Raw genomic sequence first — 16086 nt, 5'->3', positions numbered from 1 at the left:
GCTCGGCTAGCTTCCCTCCTCTTTCCCCAGAGGGCCGACCCGGGCCTCACCCATCTCTTCTGGGCTCAGACATTGGCGCTGCACCGGGCTGTACTCGGCTGGGGGAGTGCAGGCACAGCGGTAGCCACCGCGCGTGTTCTCACACACTCCGTTCCGGCAATTAGACTCGTCCAAACACTCGTCCACGTCTGAGGGGAGGAAAAGCGCGAGTGGTAGGACCCGGCCTGGAGTCGGGTGGTTGTGCTTGTCTCCTGGCTGCTTTCCCACGGGGGCAGCTGCACTCACCCACGCATTCCAGCAGGTTCGAGTCGTAGTAGAAGCCGTGCTGGCAATAGCACTCGTAGCCGGGCTGCGTGTTCACGCACTTGCCCTCCTTGCAGATCTCCGCCCCAAACAATATGCATTCATCGATGTCTGCAGAGCGACAAGCCGTGGGCGCCCGCACCCTCTACCTGCCGGGCCTCTAAGGCCCCGTAGCAGAGGACGTGGGGGTGGCGCTTACCGTGGAAGGGCGGAAAAGTCTGCTATGGCCTTTTCCCAAGTCCTACTTAAGGTGGTGGGGCGGGGCTTGGCAGAGGGGCGGGACAGTCGGTGAGAGAGTGGGCGGGCCTTACACCAGTACCCGCAATTGACTAGCAAGCACTGGAGGGATCGGGGCGGTCCAAACCAGAGGGCGGAGCGGGGCGAGCCAGGTGGGCGGAGCCATGTTGGGGCTTACCACGGTGGGCTGGGATGCCATAGTTGACAATGTTGTTGTCCTGGGTATAGCCCTTCCCGTCTGGGCAGAGGCTGTGGAACTCAGCTACGGGAAGACAGTGGCCGTGGGGACGGAAAGGAGCAGGATTGAGCACGTGCGTGCTGGCCCTAGGGCCGGAGCTCTCACCTCATTTCCCACCAACTCAGGAAGGGGCCCTCTTCCCCAATCCGGTCCCAAATGAAGAAACTGAGGTTCAGGAAAGGGGAAAGGCCCGCCAGGCTCCTGACCTGAGCTGTAGACTGGGCAGGGGTAGATCTCACAATGGTCTCCCCAGCCAGCCCCCAGCGAGCAGCAGCACTCCTGCTGGGTGACATTGGTGGCCAGAACACTGTCACAGAACACGGTGTCATCGAAGTTAAGGTAGCACTCCTTCTTGTGGTGGGGCTGCTCCACCTCTGAGGGGAGGGGAGAGCAGCTCAGGGCCCGGCACCATGTCTTTGCCTGTCCACACTGCCCACCAACCTCTTCCCTCTGTGCCCCCCCATGGCCTGGCTCCCCGTAACTGCCACATGAAAGCCAAGCTCCACCCTCAGTGTGGCATTCAGGGGCTGCCTGACAGAGCTGGTCCCGCTGGGCTCTCCCAGGCAAAAGAAATTTCTTCCTGTTCCTCATATTCCGGAGGGTGGGACCAGGTACAACTCTGAGCCCCAACTGCAGTATCTAGATTGAGGAGGGAGCCGAGAGGGCACTCACCCTCACAGCCGTGTTGGTCCTGGGTGGGTGTGAAGCCCTCATCACAGATGCAAACGTAGGAGCCCTGCAGGTTCTCACAGACCCCATGGGGAAGGCACAGGCCTGGGTCCTGGCTGCACTCATCTATGTCTTCAAGGAGGAGAAGAGCAGAAAGAATCACTCAGAGGGAAACCAGACCCTCTCTCCCTGGGGGTGGGCCTCAAGGGCCTCACACAAGCCGAGAACCTGAATTTCCACTTTGACTTCAAAGCACACACAACAGGAAAGCCACTCGTGTAGGTCTGTGCATGTGGGTAGATGTGTACACATTCAGTGCATTGTTCTTCAAAAACCCTAACAGAATGAAGCCCTGGCTCTCAGCTCAGCATCTGGGACTTTCAGTTTAGTCTCCCAGTATCTTTGTCTCATTACCCTTTGCTCTAAACCACTAACACCCTCAGCTCTATGTCTAGGCCACAGGTATCTACTCACCCTAAAAACACAACTAGCTCTGCTTCCAGATCTCTGTGCTTTGCAAATACTCTTCTTTGGGCCTGGTAAATATCATCCTTTGCTTTTCTCTGCTTAGGGAATCTACTTATGCTTTAGGGAAGCCTGTTTATAGTTCAAGTTCCAATACAACTGTCACTTCTCTGTTGTAATTAATCACTAGCCCAGACCTCTTTTGGCACTGAGTGCTCTGAATTGTAAGAATCAATTTACCCATGGCTCCGTGCTAGGGGAGACTGTCTTCCTAGCAAGGAGCCCTGGGTTACTGCTCAGTATCTAGCATATAGCATGCTGCTACTGCTGCTAAGTCTCTTCAGTCGAGTCCGACTCTGTGCAACCCCATAGACGGCAGCCCACCAGGCTCCCCCGTCCCTGGGATTCTCCAGGCAAGAACACTGGAGTGGGTTGCCATCTCCTTCTCCAATGCATGAAAGTGAAAAGTGAAAGTGAAGTCTCTCAGTTGTGTCCGACTCTTAGCAACCCCATGGACTGCAGCCTACCAGGCTCCTCCGTCCATGGGATTTTCCAGGTAAGAGTACTGGAGTGGGGTGCCATAGCATGTAGCATAGAACCTGGCAAATATTAGGTGCTCAGTAAACTCTTGTTGGATAAATGCATTGAGGGGTGAGTTGGCATATAGTAATAAGCATCATCTAATTACTGTCATTATTACTGTTATTATTATTTTCTGTGAAAGAGTAGGATGAATGAGTGGATGGATGGATGGATGCAAAGACAGATCAACAGTGTGTCTAGGAGATGACTGCTTACTGCCATTGCTCCTTGGGAGTTCTCAGCCAATCCCCCCATACCTTGGCATTTCCGGCCGCCTACCAGCCGATGCCCCTGGGGACAGAGACATCGATAGGAGCCATTGGTGTTGATGCAATCACCCCCAATGCAGGCTGCAGGGAAGTCACACTCATTGATGTCTGTAGAGAATCAAAGGGGTGGAGAATCTCAGGGATAAAGCCCACTCACACGACCTAAGACTGCCAAGGCTTCCGAAGAGCCCTGGCTAAGGCCCACCCACCATGGCCCATCTTGGATCTGGATCGGGGCTGGCCATGGGAGTGGTAGCCTTGTTCACAGGTAGCTCCTGGGGTTGGGGCCTGTGCAGTGAAGGTCTGGGACAGGGAGGAACAGGCCAGCCCCCCAGCTTGAGGCCTCCCCTCACCCTCGCAGCGGCTCCGGTCCCTTGACAGATGGTAGCCAGAGAGGCACTGACACTGGAAGGAGCCTGGCGTGTTGGCACAGATGCCGTTGTCGCACACGTCCCCAGCCTCACACTCGTCCACGTCTGTGGGGCACAGGGGCCATCAGAGGGCTAGGATGGGGTGGTCCTGGGTCTCTGCTCCCCTCTTCCCACTCCTGCCCACGTCCTGGAGCACCAGAGCTGAGGCAGGTGGAGCTGGGGACAAGCATGGGCCCCTCACCCCACCCCTGTGTGGCACACCATGCCCTAATCACCGGGCCAGGTGCGGGCAGGAACCCTGGGCCATCTCTGGCTCCAAAGAGCTCAGGCCTCCCATGCCTCGTCCATTCTCACCAAACAGTCCTCCCCATCCGCTGCTCTCGCCCTTCCCCTCCCCTCTGTAAGTAAGCTCCCCTATATCTTCGTTTTCCTGGAATAATTTCTTCCGCTTGTGCGGCACGCTTCTGTGCAGTCCTTTCTGGTGGGAGTTGGTAGTCGCCCACACCCCAGACTCCTTCCAAACCACGCACTTCCTGAAGGACACCTGAACCCCACACCAGCCTCCCACCTCTCTGTTGCCATCAGCACCCACCTTCCTAGCGCTTCTCCCTTTCCCTCTCCTTTCCTCTCCATCCTGGGCATTTTCAACATCCACCTGGCCAACCAGGCCCAGCCTCCGATCCAACAGTCCTCCCTCCCTCAGTGTCCGCGACCTCCACTTCAACGCCAGCCACTCGCTCTCAGTACGAGCGGCTGGGAGCTGCCCCCGCCATCCCCACGCCCGCTCCCTTTCCACTGCCTCCGATGCTGGTCTCCGGTCCGCTCCTCCGCCTCCTCTCCCCAAGGGCCCCTGAACACCTCTCCTGCTTCCTCTCCGCTCTGGCAAAGTCAGAGCCCTAGCCTGCTTCTCAGGGTGCCGGGTGCTGAGTGGGGCTGAGGCCGGCCACCACCCGGAGCACCAGCGGCCGCTCCACTCCAGGTGGCCTCCAGCTGGGCCAGATCCTCGGCGTGGCCGCACCGCCCTCTCCTCCTCCTCTCAGGCCTTGACACGAGGGAGGCCTAGGGAGCCCCCGTGCCCTTCAGCAGGTCCAAACTTTGCCGTTCTCCTCAGCCCACAGCCTCCACCCCACTCACTCTTCCTCACCTGCTGCCTCCGTCTTCTGGCCTGACCCTGCCAAGGCCTCCTTCTCGTCTCCCCGGTGAGTTCTTAGTTACAAGGACCTCTCTACTGCATTTAGCGCATCCTCCTCTGCCCTCGATGCCTGCCCTCCCCAGCTTCTCAGCTAGTGCTCCCTGGGCCCCCCATGACCCCTGCTCCCCCATCTCCCGCTCCTATCCCCTGCCTTCTGCCGACCTGGCAGTGTCCACAATGCTCCCCTCACGGGACTCAGCCTCCTTGACTGCACCCCAGGGCTCCACAGCGCCCCCTAGTGTGCACCCCAGGGCTCCACAGCGCCCTCTAATGTGCACCTGGAGGCTCCACAGCTCCCCCTAACATGCACCCCAAGGCTCCACAGCCCACAGTCGCAAGTGGGTGTGTCTGGCCCAAGGCTTCCAATCTATACCGCCTGCCTTCTGTGGGCATCACCCTCTGAGAGACCCACAGGAACCACACACTCAACTGTCCAATGTGAAACTTAATGTCTTCCTTCTCAAACACGCCTCACCCCCAGGGACCCTATCCCAGTGAGCAGCACCCAATGAGTCACCCAAACTAGAAACCTGGAGACCCTTTACTTCTCTCTCTCCTTCACCTTGACATCCAGTTAACAAGCCCAGATAAGTTGTTTTAATATTTCTCTAATATCACATAGTCTCATGACCATCTTTGAGGCCACTATTATCACATCTGCCACTGTCTCTGTCCTGAGTCTCCACCAGACCTCCAGTCCCTCTCCACAATGGGCATCAGGGAACTTTCTGGAACAAATAGCAAATGTTGTCATTCTTCCCCTTAAAATGCTTCAGGTACCTCCTAATAACTTCAGGGTGAAGTTCAACCTCCTGGGCAGGGCTTAAGTGGGCCCTTCAGGCGGTGGGGGCCTGCCCCTCACCAGCCAGCCTCGACCCCACCCGCTACTTACACCTTACTTTCCTTAGACACTCTGTGCTGGTGTTCACAGAGCCTGGCACGCTCTTCCCTCTCTCTTATCTTTGCTTGGCTAACTCCTGTTGATCCTTTAAGACAACTCAGGCCTCGCCTTCTCCCAGTCCCCCTGAGGTTTCCCAGAAACACCCAGACTCCACTGAGGCCAACAGTCCTGCGCTCTACAGTCGGTGTCTACGGTTCTCCAGTTTCTCTGACTCCCATCCCTCAGTCCATCTCCTGATGCATAAGAAACATTATTGTCGGAGGGGAGGGAGGGGACTACTGACACCCCCTTTCTTTTATATCTCTTCCACTCCGTATTCAAGTAACTGTGCTTTGCAAACGCAGCTTCAAGCCTTGCCTACTAAGATCCTTCCTACCTAGAAATTCCGCAGCCCCCTCCTCCGCCAGGTTGCGGAGAAAGTGAGTGGGTCAGTGAAGGGAAGGTGTCCGTGAATTAACTGTCTCCCGTCCGACAGATGGGGTGACCCGGTCCCCAACCTCGACTCTCGAGTAGGTGGCGGGAGGCAGGGCGGGGAGGGCCGTAGCTCACCCAGGCAACTGCGGCCGTCTGGCGCCGGCGCATAGCCTTGGGCGCACGTGCAGCGGAAGGAACCCGGAAGGTTATCGCACCAGCCTGGAGAGCAGGGGTTGCCCTCGGCGCACTCGTTCACATCTGCGGCGGAGAAGGCTTGCCTCGGACCCGGCCCCACTGGACGAGGTCCTGTGAGGGGATGGGAGACCCTCCTTCCAGGATGGGGGGGTTCCCCCGCCCCTACGCGGGGAAAGCCGGGTTCTGGAACCGAAACTCCCGAAATAGCCCAGCCCCATCACCGGGGCAACTCCCGAAGGGCCCCGCCCCCACCCGGACCCCAGCCCCGCGCGCACCGCGGCAGGCCCCGCCCCCCTGGCTGCGGTAGCCGGGCAGACAGGCAATGCACTTGAAGCTCCCAGGTTTGTTCTCGCATTTGCTATCCGGGCAGGTGCTAGGGTCTCGGCACTCGTCGATGTCTGCGCAGGAGGGAGGAAGAAGACTTGTTTGGGGACAACGTTGCCGGCCAGATGCTCAGGGGCCTCGGCAGGGCCTCCCTCTGTCACGGATTGACCAGGGGAAGCGGGCCCTCTGGGTTCCAGACCGAAACCTCCGAGAGGCCCAGGGCTGGGCAGAGACGGGAGTGAGGCCCTCCGCCCCCACCCCAGGCCGAGGCACCACTGAGGACCCGCGCCGGTCCGGATGGGTCTTCCCCACCTTCGCACACGGGAGGTCGGGAGGCTTTGAGCCGGTAGCCGGGGTAGCAGTTGCACTTGTAGTGTCCCGGAAAGTTGATGCAGAAGCCGCCGTCGCCGCACAGGTGGGGCTTGGCGCACTCGTTCAGGTCTAAGCGGGAGGAAGGGGGCGCGAGGGGAGTGCAAAGTGGCGGAGGGGATGACACGCAATGAGGAGAGCTCCCCGGCTCTGCCGAGCCCCGGGCCCGCCCCCGGCCACTCCGTGCTCACCCACACACGAGCGCCCCCCGGCGCCGACGTGCAGGCGGTAGCCGCGATTGCAATGGCAGTTGTAGGAACCTCCGGTGTTCATGCAGATGCCCCGCCCGGCGCCGCACGGCTCTGCCTCGCACTCGTTCACGTCTGAGAAGAGCGCGCGGGTGGGGAGATGTCAGAGGACGGTCCGGAGCCAGGGCCGCCCCCGCGCCACCCCCTCGCCACGCTCACCCACGCAGTAGCGGTGCTGCGGATGCGACCGGTAGCCGGGATTGCAATGGCAGGAATAGTCCGAGGGCCCCGGGACGCACTCTCCGTGGCCACAGATGTTCTGGTTCAGTCGGCACTCGTCCGTCTCTGAGGGGGGCGCCCGGAGGAAGGACGGCAGGTCAGAGCGGGCAGGAAGGGAGCATTAGCTTTCTGCCACGTTCCCAGGGAAGAACTGGACACTCCATCACTTTCGACGCCGATACCTGAGCCTGGTCGCACTGATTTCAGATCTCTGTACAGCCATTACCCCCTCATCCTAGGATTCCCTACACCTCCATCACAAATACCGCGACATCACAACCCCAAGTAGCCCCAAACCATGATCCCAGGTCCCCGGCATCCCCATCTCCCCAGTCCAGGACCCTTCATACTTCTCTCCCCACTTACTATACTCTGACTCCAGTCACCTCAACATCTCAAACCCTGCAGCCTCAGTCACACCAATATCCTCTAGACCAGCGAACCAACACCCCTTGCCTTAGGGACCTGCCGGCCCCGCCCCCCCCCCCCCCCATTCCAGAAGTTTTTCTCCCCCTCCCAAGGCAGGCAGGAGCTGGTTTCCTGGGAACCCTGGCTGACACAGGTGATCAGACCCAGGAAGCCTCCTTACCTTCTTTCCTAGGATTCACAGTACTCCCTGCCTCCCACCTCTTTCTCCTAGGGCCCCCTCCCCTGAGCCCTGCCCCAGGAAGCCATAGGCAGCCCTGGCCTCAGGTTGAACTCCACTCCCTCCCAAACACACCTGGCCAGTGGGCTCTTGCAGGCTGTTCTCTCTGCTTAGAGTGCCTCTCCCTAGGCTCCTTAACACCCCGTCCTCTGATAAGTCTCCCCAAGTGCCTCTTTCTCCACATTCCCACAGCCCCCAGGCTGTCACTGGGTGATCCCAGCCTGGGCAGATTTCCTGGGCTGCCACCTTCCACCAGGAGCTTATCTAGGCTCCAGTTTTCAATCGGGTTGGTGGCTTCCTTGCAGCTGGAGTCCAAACAGCCATGGGCTTGAATCCGGCTCAACTGTGTGACCTGGGATCAGCTACTGAACCTCTCTTAGCCTCAGTTTTCTCATCTGGAAAGTGAGGCTAACCGTGCCCACTTCACAGAGTACAAGGAAAGTAAATGGTATTTAGTATGTAAAACTCTCCAGTCAGTGCCTGGCCCAGGGCAACGGTTCAGCCATAGCTAGCAATTATTATGATGCCCCAAACCATGCAGACACTTCCCACAGCCTTTGGGATCAAATCCAAGCCTCTTAAAGCTCCCTGAGCTGGCCCTCTCCTAGTTCAGAAACACTGATCTGTGTGTGGTGTCTCTCTTCTCCATGAAACCAAGGTTTCATGTTTCCATGCCTTTGCCCAAACTTCTGCCCAGACCGGAATGTCCTTTTCCCCAACCTGCTAGCCCATTTCTTTCCCACATTTCATCGTTAATTTCTAACACTCTTAAAAGCTCTGTTCAGAAAGCCTTCTCTCATCGCCATTCTACACATGATCACAATACCCAGACTTTCTTCCTTCTTCTCTGATTTACTTTTGCATAACCCTTATGAGACATACTGTGGCTCAGAGGTTAAAGTGTCTGACTGGAATGCGGGAGACCCTGGTTCGATCCCTGAGTTGGGAAGATCCCCAGGAGAAGGAAACGGCAACCCACTCCAGTACTCTTGCCTGGAGAATCCCATGGAGGGAGGAGCTTGGTAGGCTACAGTCCACGGGGCCACAAAGAGTCTGACACGACTGAGCGACTTCACTTTCACTTTATGAGACACACTAGATTTGGACTCATTGATCTGTTTGCTGTCTACTCCACAAGGACCGGGAATTTTTGTCTGTTTTGTTTACTATTATGTCCCCAGCACTTAAACAGTGCCTGCACACAGTAGGTGCTCCATAAATATTCATTGACTGTAAATGCCTTCAGACTGGCCTGACCACCACCACTCGCATCAGTTGAGGGCAGAGTGGCGTCTCAGAGTGCTGCACCCCGAGGCTTCCCCAGCCCCCAGCCCAGGGTCGGGCACACAGTAAGCCCTTGACGGTGTTAGCCCTCCGGAAGGACTGGAGGGGTGAAGGAGGAGAAACCCTAAGTTGGAGGCGTGGCTTACCTGGGGCGTGACCTAGGTGGGAGGGTCTTACCTGTGACTTGAGTAGGGGCGATTTCCACCGCACTGCGGGACGGGGGCAAGTCGGGCAGGAACTGGGGCGGCGGGGGCCAGGAGATCAGCTCTGCGGGCAGCAGCAGACGACTATTAGCGGGTGAGGAGGCTGAGAGAGCCGCCCCTCTCCCCGCAGGTCACCGAGCCGGCAACTTCACACCCAGCTGCACCGCCCCCTGGTGCCTAAGCTGTGAACTTCCCCGACAGTGACAGCCCTTGAGGACTGGTGCCTACAGAGCCCAGCTCACCCGGGTAGGGCCGGGCAGGAGATACGGTGACAGTCGGGTGGCTCTGCTGCGCTGACTGCTCTTCAATCACTGGCTGCGGGCGACAGCAGCATGAACCCTCTGTGTCTCCTTGGCCTCCCTGCCCCTCCCACCTGGGTTCTCATACTCACTGAGTCTGTGCTCACCCCTACAAGGGAAGAAGATGGGGCATTAAGTGTTGGGCTGGGAGAAGGGAGTCAAGTCTGGGATTGGCAGTTGGGCATGTGTGGTCAGAGTCCCTAAGAGTTCAACGACCATGTCTCTGGGTCAAGCATCAAGGGTTAGATCCTGATGTCTGGGGATGTTTTCATCACAAGTCAGTGAAGCGATGGCTAGACAAGGTCCTCAGCTTGGGAGGTTATAGCAAGGGTCAAATCCCTGGGTCAGGGGTCAGAGGGTCAGATCTAGAGGCAGCATTTGAGCTGCATTAGTGCCCTGATCTGGAAATCAAAGGTGTGCTGGTTTCAGAGGATTGAACCTGGAGGGCAATAAATGATCAAATCCCATGGATCAGGGGTGACATCCTGGGCTTAGTTACAACACTGGTTAGGGGTCAGAGTGTCAGTTCCAGGGGTCAATGCTAGTCTGGGATTAGGAGTTAGAGGTTAGACTCAGGTCCTAACTGTGGGTCAAGGGTCAAGGTGTCAGACCTAGGGGTTCTGCAACTGTCAGGAAACAGGAGGGATCGGGCCAGACCTCTCTCTTCCTCTGTGTCCTCAGGTGGTGGTGCCCGGCTGGGGCTCTCAGGCAGCTGCTGGGGCTTGGGTGGCCCGTCGGGGTGCAGGAAAAGGGAAAAGTCACTTTCGCCCTGAATGGTGAGCGTCTGGTGGGAGGTGAGGATGTGGTACCCCTTCCCAGCTGGGCAGATCTCCTTGAAGGCAGCTGTGGCCAGAGCAAGGGGCAGGCAAGTGAGCCCTTCCTGGAGAGGCAGGCTCACAGACAGCCCCCCGGCCCCAAAGGCCTCTGGCTCACCAGTGCCATCAGCCGGGCAGCGCTGGCACCTGGCACCCCAGGCCTTGCCGACGCTGCAGCAGCAGAGTTGGCGGGTGAGACGTGTGGTCAGGGGGTGCTGGCACTGGTGTTCAGGGCTCACCAGGCGGAAACACAGGCTCTTCTCCTCTGGCTTGTCCGCTGCAGGGGCCAGTGATGGGCATGGGCATCTGGGCCTGAATGCTGCCCACGTCCCTCTTCCCAGCTGCTCCAGACCTCACCTCTCTGGCACAGGAGGCCTTGATTCTCGTGTGGTCCCTGACCCCACATGACCCTGAATTCATTTGATCCCTGAAACCTGTATTATTCTGATCTCATTGTAATACTTGAAACTTCTGTGACCACTGAACCCATTGATCCCTGATTCTAGCTGTTCTAGACTTTATCCCTCCCACTCATTAAGCCCCTGGTCTCATATGACTCTGCCTCCTCATAACCCATGACGCTATGTGACCTGTTACTCCAGATCTCATGCAATTCCCTGAACCCACTGATCCCTGACCCCATCTGCTCTAGGTCTTGCTCCTCCAGCAGTCAACTCTTGACCCCACTCTGACCTCCGTGACCTCTGATCCTTACTGTTTGGAGCCTTACCCTCCCACCCGTGCTTCATGACCTCCAAGGACCCCCGAGTCTCACCAATGCACTGTGTGCGGGAGGGGCCCAAGCTATGGCCAGGTGGGCAGACACAGCGATAGGAGCCAGGGTTGTTGAGGCAGTCGCCATGGCGACACATGCCTGGCATCGCGCACTCGTTGATGTCTGCGGTAACAAGTGAGAGTTTGGGCCCTCCAGGCTGGGTGACAGCGACCTGCTCCAGAAACCTCATGGTTCTACCCGCCCCCCCCCCCTCAAGTGACAACTGGCCCGTACCCTGGCAGTGCGTGCTGTTGAGCCTCTTGTAGCCCTGGGGGCAGTCAGCGCCCACCTCCCCACGAACAGGCCCTGGCTTCTGCACCCCTGTGTCTGTGGAGAGAGGACAGCATGGCAGGAGAGGACTCGGGGGCTGCAGAGAGGGACGGGACGGCACTGAGGAGGGGAGTGGGTTACTGCGGGGAACCGGATGGGAAGTGAGAGGCTCAGGCTGCAGGGCTGGGAGGGGCTGGGGGAGGGTGTGCCCCGTGGGGAGGGGCAGAGATCTCACCGAGCCAGGGCACTCACACTGCAGCTGGGGGCACTTGTGGCACTTGCTCTGGCCCCAAGCGGTGCCGATGCTCCCGCAGCAGTCTTCCTGCTTGGTGAGGCCCGGGAGGGGGTTGCTGCCACACTAGGGAGAGGAGCGTGGACAGGGGTCACAGGCTGCCCAGCCCCCACCTGGCCTCCCTCCTCGGGCCCTTTCCCTCCTCCCCCGACTCAACCTGCAGGACCCACCCAGTTTTGAGCAAACCCGGTGGACTGGAACAGGGAGGCCCCGAGCGGCGTCTGTGGGTTCACTCACAGGCTGCTTGGGCAGCGTGTCCTGGAAGCAGCGGCCCAGGGGCTTCTGGGTGGGTGGCCGGGGATGAGGGGGCTTGGGGTGCGGCAGCAGGTGCTGGGAGGGGGCAGGGCCCTCGGCGTTGGGCCCTTCGATGCGGTGCACTTGGACCGAGGCCTCGGGCGGGTGGTGGACGCGCACGTTCACCACAGGGGGCGGGGCCTGCACTGGGGGGCGGGGCACGGCAGCTTCAGGGCTGCCCCACAGCGCCGGGTGGCAGGTGGCGGCGAGGAGCTCCTCCAGGGCTGGCCCCCGCCCGGGTCCTGCCCACCCCCTCCAGTGCCCGCCCACCTCGGCCTCCCGGGGTCTGCCCATTGCCTGGTACCTTCCGCTGAGATCTGTCCTGGCCCGAGGGGCACCAGGAAGGTCGCATGCTGGGCAGGGGGCCCCTCCCCGGGCCCTGGCGGATCGGCGATCACCTGGACCGCGTACATGGCGTGCTTGCTGGCCACAGACTCGCCCTCTGGAGCCAGGGGCGGCAGCGCGCCCGTGGACAGGGCCCCGGCCCGGCCAAGCCCAGGGCCTGAGCCGCCAGCGCCTCCGCCAGCTCCTCCAGCCGGCACCTGGCAGAAGCGACCCGTGAAGTCCGGGGGACACAGGCACTGGTTTCGCGAGGAGCACTGGCCGCCGTTCATACAGGGCAGGGGGCACACCACTGGGGAGGAGAGGTGGGTCAGGGCCCAGGCAGACCCCTGTGGCCAGTGTCCAGACCCAGTCTCTCACCCACATCCTGTCTCTTCCCTCCCCTCCTCCCTACTTCCAAGCCACCCACTGGTTCTGTTCTCCCTGGGAAGCTGGCCTTAGTAACACATCAAACACACACACACGCTACCCTCTAGGTCCCCCAACATCCTTATACCCTAGGGGCCACTGGCATCTTGAACTTACATCCTAGCTAGGAGACCCTGTGCCAGCTGTGTGACCCTGAGTGACAGACTTCAGTGGTCTGTCACTTCAGAGGCCTCCCAGGCCTCAGTGTCCTCCTCTGTAGGGCAGTCCCATCTATTAAATGAAGCAAGGCCTGTCCAAAACTCTGCACACTGCCTAGTACACAGAGGGCATTTAATAAGCAGTAGCAGCTGATGATGATGGTGGTGGACTAGCCTTTCCCTCCCCTTGGGCCTTTCCTGGACATTCAGTCTCTATCTGGTGCTTCCTTCCCCTTGCCCCTCAATCCTTTCCCTGACTCAGCCCTCTCTGGGCTCTCCCTTTCTCTGTTCAGCCATCCCAGGGCCCGCACCTCACTGCTGCCAACTTGAGCTGTGCCTCCCTGGGACCTCTCTTAAGCAACTCCACCCAGGGGACCCTGTCAGAAAGCAGCATTCTGCCTCCCCACCTCTTCTTGGCCTTGAACCACCACTGGGATCCCTGCCTGCCCAGTCATTCATAACTGAGCTCTGAGGCTCCAGTTCCGGCCTCTGTAATGTCTCATAATCCATCTTCCCTCCTCCCCATGCCCCCTGCCCCTCCCCTGCCTGTCCACATCCCAAGCACCCCCAGAGAAACTTGCCTCAGGCAAAGTTCCGGCACAGCCACAGCCCTGCTCCCAACTAGCTTCCCTGCCTGCTCTCCGTGGCCCAGAAGGAACCTTCTTTCGGCCCATCCCGTCTGCTCTTTCCATATGCATCCTACGCTCCAGGACTCATCTCCTATTTCCTACAAGCATGCCACGTCTTTTGCTTCCCTGCCTTGACCCATGCCATTTCTGCCCACTCAGAGCCTAGTCCCCATCTGTGCATATTCACATCATATCCTTCCAGCCCCTCCCCCAGGAGGAGAGCCTTTCCTCACATCCCACCCACCCTCTGCCTCAGCTGAGTGCCAGAGGAGGTGCTGGGGGAATGAATGAAGGAGTGAATCAGGGAGCTGATGGGATGTCTGTCTGTCTGTCACACACTCACATCTGAAATCCAGCCTTGGGGACCTGCGCTCTGCACCAAGCCCAGCCCCTCTCCGGCCCCTCCCCCAGGACTGCCCTCACTTCCCAGGATGGGGAGGTGGGGGTGCTGCCCCCTGGACACCTGGAGGGCCTTGGAGGGACGGCCCATATGCAAGGTCACCGGGGCCTGGCTACGAGCAGCCCAGCCCAGCCCAGCCCATCCTGCCCGGCCTCTGGGGGCCAGACTCTCAGGGCAGAAGGGGTGTGTCCTGGGCTAGGGGAGGCAGGATTCTCTCCTTCCTGCCTCCCAGTGAGTCACCCACAGCGGTGAGGGTGACCTCCCAGTGACACCCGCCCACTGTGGCCTGGGCACCGAGCCTGAGGGATGTGGGCAGCACGGATGGAGACAGCAGCCTGGGCAGGATGGCCAGGGGGCTTGGGAGGCTGGGCCCAGGGACACTCACATGCATAGTCATCTCATCACACACACACATGCACAGACTGATTCTGACACCAACACAGGCTTACATAAACACTCCCATAGTCACTGCAGACATGCACCCAAGATAACACAAAGAAACCTGTGCTTGAGCCCCGTGTGCCAGCCCAAAGCCCGAGCATACCCCTGCATGTATGCATGTGCAAGCACGCGTGCACACACAGACCCACACACACATCTTATGAGAACCGTGAACCGCATCTGTGGGGTGCCTCAGATCTGTAGTGGCTATGTGAGTATCGGAGTGTGTAAGAGGGGCTGTTTGGCTGGTGCCATCCTGGGCCTGGCCTAATTACCCTGTCCGGGAGGGTAATTACTGCTGGGACACCTCCCCCAGCCTGGCCCACAGGGCCCTGGAGGAGGAGCGCTGAGCCACAGGCCTGGCCCTTTGAAGAGGGATGTTGGGAGAGGGGTGGGCTCCAGGTAGAACGGGGGAGTTTTCAGGGGTTGGGGGGTTGAGGGGAGACTCTGAGGCGGAACTGTTCAGAGCTTCTGGGGGAAGCACAGATGGGGCATCAGGAAAAGGAGAGACCGAGGACCCAAGCCAGCCCCTGCCACCAGGCCTGCTCCCCACTTGTTAGGCCTCAATGCCCCTCCCCTCTAAGACCTCGCCAGTAACTAATTCCCTCACTCCCAGCCTGAGCCTGGCTCCTCCTCCCAGGGAATGCAGGTGTCTACCGCTGGCAGGCCCTACTTGAGACATTTTTTAAAGACTTTTCCTGTTTCTTCCAGAGAGTCTGTTTCTAGGGGGAATACTTAACCCTTCTCTGAGACCTGCATCAGCTTGCATCCCCGCAAAAGCCCCTGCCTGTCGACCTCGACTCCCTCTCAGAACCCAGCACTTTCCTAGAAGCCTGTGCCATCCAGGGCGCCAGCATGACCCCACACCTTAGGCCTCAACCCCAAGCCGAAGCTGTGAAGTTCAGGCTTCCACGCAGCCCTCCCCACTCCGGCCCCAGCACTCCAGCCTCTCAAGCCCCCTGAAGCCCCTGGGGCCGGCGGCCCTCCGGCTGGGCTCTCTGAACCCACGGTCGCCAGGGTCACAAGGCCTGTGCAGCCATGTCTCCTGCGTGGGCTCCCGGAGCTGGCCTTCCCCGCGCCCCCCGCCCGCGCCCCCGGCCCTCACCCACGCGGAAGCCGGAGCCCGTGAGCGTGTCGGTGCTGTGGCCGTTCTCTCCGATGAGCGTCATGTTGGAGCCCTTCTGACAACTGTCCCGACACTGGCCCTTGAGACAGGTCCGTTTGCAGATCACCGGCGCAAAGACCACCTTGAAGCGCTCGCGGGCCAGCGCCCCGCCCCCGCCAGCGCCCCTCTCGCCCGCCGGCCCCCCCTCGGCCCCGCCGTCCGGGCCCAGCAGCAGCAGAAGCAGCAGCGCCAGCAGCCCCGCCGCCCCCGCCCCGCGCATCTCAGGGGCCAGGCCGCCAGCAGCCCCACGGGGCCCGGGCATCCGGGGCCGCAGGACCCGGGGGGCGCGCCCGGGCGGGGGCGATGGTCCGGACGCCCGAGGGGGATAAGCAAGCCGGGAGCCCCGGGAGAGGCTCAGAGAGGGCAGCGAGGGACAGGATGGGAGGAAGCGCGCGGGGAGGGGACTGCAGGCGCGGGCGCGGGCCCAGTGAGAGGCAGAGAGATGGAGGCTGGACCGCGGGGAGCCCAGAAACTTCCACCACCCCGGGAAGGAGCCCAGCCACGAGCCCGGGCCGGGGGCCTGCGGAGGCCCTAACGTGAGGCCGGAGCGAGGAGGCCGGAGCAAGTTGAGGCGGAGAGGAGGAGCGAGGGGAGAGGAAGGCCGGGCGGCCGGCCCGCTCCGCGCCTCCCCCGGCCGGGCTGGGCTCCCGCGGCCGCCGGGAAGCAGGG

General features: G+C 60.3%; 1 protein-coding gene across 2 annotated transcripts in view; it reads right to left on the bottom strand.

Annotated features, from left to right (window-relative positions):
- LTBP3 (latent transforming growth factor beta binding protein 3) overlaps window positions 1–16086 on the bottom strand; it is a 17842-nt gene extending 1756 nt beyond the window's left edge. Inside the window, exons 1-23 of one of the 2 annotated variants that reach the window (XM_061163765.1) lie at window positions 15358–16086; window positions 12179–12508; window positions 11818–12020; window positions 11541–11646; window positions 11253–11345; window positions 11019–11141; window positions 10362–10520; window positions 10086–10271; window positions 9521–9537; window positions 9372–9444; window positions 9104–9193; window positions 6937–7062; window positions 6721–6852; window positions 6473–6601; window positions 6112–6234; window positions 5777–5899; window positions 3117–3239; window positions 2752–2871; window positions 1451–1579; window positions 985–1152; window positions 719–802; window positions 286–414; window positions 51–188 (exon numbers count right to left, since the gene is read on the bottom strand). In XM_061163765.1, the coding sequence (XP_061019748.1) occupies window positions 51–188; window positions 286–414; window positions 719–802; window positions 985–1152; window positions 1451–1579; window positions 2752–2871; window positions 3117–3239; window positions 5777–5899; window positions 6112–6234; window positions 6473–6601; window positions 6721–6852; window positions 6937–7062; window positions 9104–9193; window positions 9372–9444; window positions 9521–9537; window positions 10086–10271; window positions 10362–10520; window positions 11019–11141; window positions 11253–11345; window positions 11541–11646; window positions 11818–12020; window positions 12179–12508; window positions 15358–15679 (3226 nt within the window). In that variant the 5' untranslated portion in view covers window positions 15680–16086. Of the gene's footprint in view, window positions 1–50; window positions 189–285; window positions 415–718; window positions 803–984; window positions 1153–1450; window positions 1580–2751; window positions 2872–3116; window positions 3240–5776; window positions 5900–6111; window positions 6235–6472; window positions 6602–6720; window positions 6853–6936; window positions 7063–9103; window positions 9194–9371; window positions 9446–9520; window positions 9538–10084; window positions 10272–10361; window positions 10521–11018; window positions 11142–11252; window positions 11346–11540; window positions 11647–11817; window positions 12021–12178; window positions 12509–15357 lie in introns of both variants that reach the window. The other variant, XM_061163772.1, reaches the window with a different exon arrangement.

The sequence above is a fragment of the Dama dama genome, chromosome 2 (assembly GCF_033118175.1).
Source record: "Dama dama isolate Ldn47 chromosome 2, ASM3311817v1, whole genome shotgun sequence".
In the NCBI taxonomy this organism is placed as follows: domain Eukaryota; kingdom Metazoa; phylum Chordata; class Mammalia; order Artiodactyla; family Cervidae; genus Dama; species Dama dama.
This window is presented reverse-complemented; position numbering and strand designations above follow the sequence as displayed.